We start from the raw sequence: 4,023 nt of genomic DNA on the forward strand, positions 1-4,023 counted from the left end.
CGTTTACGTATCTGGGATTTCCCTCTTCCACACACATATGTCTATATAAATGTGTACGTTTACGTATCTGGAATTTCCCTCTTCCACACGTATGTCTATATAAATGTGGACGTTTACGTATCTGGGATTTCCCTCTTCCACACGTATGTCTATATAAATGTGTACGTTTACGTATCTGGGATTTCCCTCTTCCACACGTATTTCTATATAAATGTGTACGTTTACGTATCTGGAATTTCCCTCTTCCACACGTATTTCTATATAAATGTGTATGTTTACGTATCTGGGATTTCTCTCTTCCACACGTATGTCTATATAAATGTGTACGTTTACGTATGCGAAATTTCCTTTCCTACACGCATGTCTATATAAATTTGTACGCTTGCATATGCATGCTCTGCTGTTCTAACACTAGAAACCAGGTTTAGATACCCGTGGTTGGCACAGCACAGATAGCCATTGTATAGCTTTGCTCTTAACAACAGACAAACAAGACGTATAAATCTATACGTTTAAGTACATGCGATTTGCTCTTAACAACAGACAAACAAGTACGTGCGATTTTTTCTTCTACACACATAACTTTCCAAATACAGAATACAAGTTTTTCTGATGTGCTCGTAGTGTTTGTTTTCCAGTTTTTGAGTCCTCCAGTTAGTGTGGAAGTGTTATCAGTCCTCCAGTTAATGTAAAAGAGTTTTGAGTCCTCCAGTTAGTGTGGAAATGTTTTGAGTCCTTCAGTTAGTGTGGAAGTGTCTTGAGTCCTCCAGTTAATGTGAAAGTGTTTTGAGTCATCCAGTTAACGTGAAAATGTTTTGAGTCCTCCAGTTAGTGTGGAAGTGTTTTATTTCCATATTCTGCAAATACACACTGCGAAAAAAAGCACTAATTTATCACATCGCTGTGGCATGACGTCATTATGGGCAGGCTGACCTGAGGCTTTAACCCTATGATACAAAGATAAATCCAATAACACTGAAGAAGCGGAAGTACACTGATTTTGTTGTGCAGTGTATTTCCGTATATTTACAAATGTATATATATATATATATATGTGTGTGTGTGTGTATTATTTTGAGTATTTTAGCGGTATAATTGGATAAATATTTAGCATACGTCATAATTAATCTCTGCTGTAATACAATAATTTTTGAACTTTGTTTATGTATTTCTGCAAATAAAGTTATTTCGTTATATTTGTTACATATAAGCTCATTTCTGGTAATCATAGTTTTAGATAATTTTTTTCAATTTCCTGACTTTTTTTTCATAAACACAAAACATCTACCAATATGTTCCGAAATCTTATTTGATGTTTGGTATTTTCAAGCTGAACAGCATTTAATACGACATGTGGACTAACTGACACTAATTTAGACCTGCTGAATAGATGGATGGCAACAAATTAGAAGCATACGTCGCCAACTCTTATTTGAAAAATGTGGTATTGATCGTCACCTGTTACAGAGCGTGTTCGTTGCATATCAAGGCTCGAACCATAGACCTTCTGATCCGATCTCACGCTAAAGAGACATAGAATGGTGTGTAACAGTAAACTATAAAAAATCACCAGTAAATTGTCAATACAAATCATAAATCAAAGTTGTTGTTTTTTTAAAGTTGTTAAGACTGAAATTCCAAGCTTACAACGAACATTTGTCGTCTGCAGAGTACACACGTGAATGGAAAAAGACAGCAATGTGCTGTTGGTCAAAATGATTTTTAAAAAATGTTTTACAGTCAACAATGTCACAGTGCCTTATTTGCTACTTGGCACTGAATATTCAAGTACTCAGTATTTCAAGAGCGATGCTGTTCCTATGTCCTCTAATGATACTTGACATGTTTGATTGACTACATAATTGGTTTTGGATTGAGATATTGGAACGAAATTGCATCTGATGAGATAGAAAAGTTTAAATTTCACATAATTACTAAAATTCAGTAGATATGAAAATCGATACGACTTACAGGTTTCTGCTTCGGTCCTAAACTGTCCGCCAATCACAATCTCTCCACTTCGTGAGTAATATTCTTGAGACACTGTAGCGGTACAGCCTAGGGACATTACACCAAGCTTCAGATGATTAAAAGTTACAATGAATTTAAGGCCTAGCATAGTGCTCTGTAATCCTTCTTGGTGGCGCTGATATCGATATGGCATAAGAGAAGTTGGATCAACCTGTTAAATAAATGTTAGAAAATATCGAGTGATATTAAAATATTTAACCATTATCAACGATGAAAATCAATGGATAATTGATTATTTCAGTAAACAAAAGTGACGAAGCCATTACGAGCAGTGAAACAACAACTCTAAATTATAATTATGTACTGTGATGATTTTAAAACCTCGCCCAAATTCCATTCTTCCCATAAATCTAAGCGAAACCGTTCTTTGTAACGCATGCCAAAAAAAAGCATTGATTTATTTGGAATAACAGTGAGAATATATGAAACAACCCTGAAAAGTAAGTAAAAAAGTAGATGAAAGTAAATAAAAAAGTAAGTGTGTAAGGACGAACCATAAGACTGTAACATCAGATAACAAAATGGGACTGACTTTAGGGTTCATCAAGGTAAACGAAAATTTCTTATATTTAATATACATAAAAAAGTAAAAACAAATGTAACTTTGAATACAATCCTAGAATCACTTGCTGTGAGAAAAACTGTACGTTGAGACCTTCAATAGCAAAAAACACAATAACTGCACGTGATAGTGGTTAGGGTGAATATTGCATCTAACACTGGTTCGGATGAATATTAAAAATAACTAGAGAAAATTTATTTCAAAATAACAAACAGAAATAGAGTTTAAAAATAAGTAACGTTTATTAAATAGAACATTTCAAATCGTGATGTTTGTTTGTGTGGTAAGTACAAAGCTATATAATAGGCTATCTGTGCTGTGCCCACCACGAGTATCGAAACCCAATTTTTAGCGGTATAAGTTTTCAGACGTACTGCTGAGCCACGGGGGTGGGGAGCTCCAGAGGTGATATAAACATGTTTATATACACAACAGTGCTTGTAAGTATATATATACATATATAATGTTTGTAGTAAAAGATCATATGATATTTGTAGTAAAAGATCATATGATATTTGTAGTAAAAGATCATATGATATTTGTAGTAAAAGATCATATGATATTTGTAGTAAAAGATCATATTGTTACGTCTCCGTTCGTTAGTTAATTTTCCGTAAATTCGTTCCGACGAAACTTTAGCGACACAAGTCCTTTCTTAAATAAAACTGGTTTATTCTTTCCGAATACAACTTTACGATACACTTAATTTCAACAGTCGCTCTTTAACAAACGCTATAATTCTCAACGAACTTCTCACGTGCTCAACAATATTCTCTCTGACTGCAGTTCAATTACTCATTGTTCCGTCACGTTGTGACCATTTTATATATACCAGACTACCCCCAATCTAGTAGTCTCCCGATAATTCACGAAGGTTCGAGAAGGACGTGGCGTGATACTAGTCACGTGACCTCGCTGACGCAACAATATGATATTTGTAGTAAAAGATCAATACGTTTATTTGTCACTAAATATTGAATGTTGTCTTAGCAGTTTGCATCGTATCCTAACTTATACTATGGCTATCTGCCGTTACCCCTAAATTTAAAATACTGGCCAGAGAGGAAGCGGCCAGTCAGTTGTACCACACCACCCACTATTCCATGCTAAGGGATTGACTGTGACTATTATAAGGCAACCACAGTTTAACATGCAAGGACTTTTTGTGATATCACAAAGGTACGAACCCTGGTCGTCAGCTTCGAAATCCAGAGCTCTATCATAATGTCACCTCCTAGTCCTCATAACTTAACCAGCACAGTCATGTAAATTTGATTTTTTAATAGTATTACATACGGTAAACAGGTAAGAGAAAACGACACCAGATCCAAAACATGCATACCTTAATAAAGAAATTGTTTGTTTGTTTTTGAATTTCGCGCAAAGCTACACGAGAGCTATCTGCGCTAGCCGTCCCTAATTTAGCAGTG

The 4,023-nt window shown here is 35.0% G+C and overlaps 1 protein-coding gene across 3 annotated transcripts in view; it reads right to left on the reverse strand.

Annotated features, from left to right (window-relative positions):
- The window catches only part of LOC106468313, a 51,176-nt gene that overhangs the window by 35,056 nt on the left and 12,097 nt on the right, over positions 1 to 4,023 (reverse strand). For all 3 annotated transcript variants that reach the window (XR_002612618.1, XM_022396657.1, XM_013928731.2), the window contains exon 4: positions 1,972 to 2,182. Coding sequence is in view for 2 of the 3 variants with exons in the window: in XM_022396657.1 (XP_022252365.1) it covers positions 1,972 to 2,182 (211 nt within the window). In the remaining variant the exon portion in view is untranslated. The remainder of the gene's footprint in view (positions 1 to 1,971; positions 2,183 to 4,023) is intronic.

This window comes from Limulus polyphemus, unplaced genomic scaffold (assembly GCF_000517525.1).
Source record: "Limulus polyphemus unplaced genomic scaffold, Limulus_polyphemus-2.1.2 Scaffold2962, whole genome shotgun sequence".
In the NCBI taxonomy this organism is placed as follows: Eukaryota; Metazoa; Arthropoda; class Merostomata; order Xiphosura; family Limulidae; genus Limulus; species Limulus polyphemus.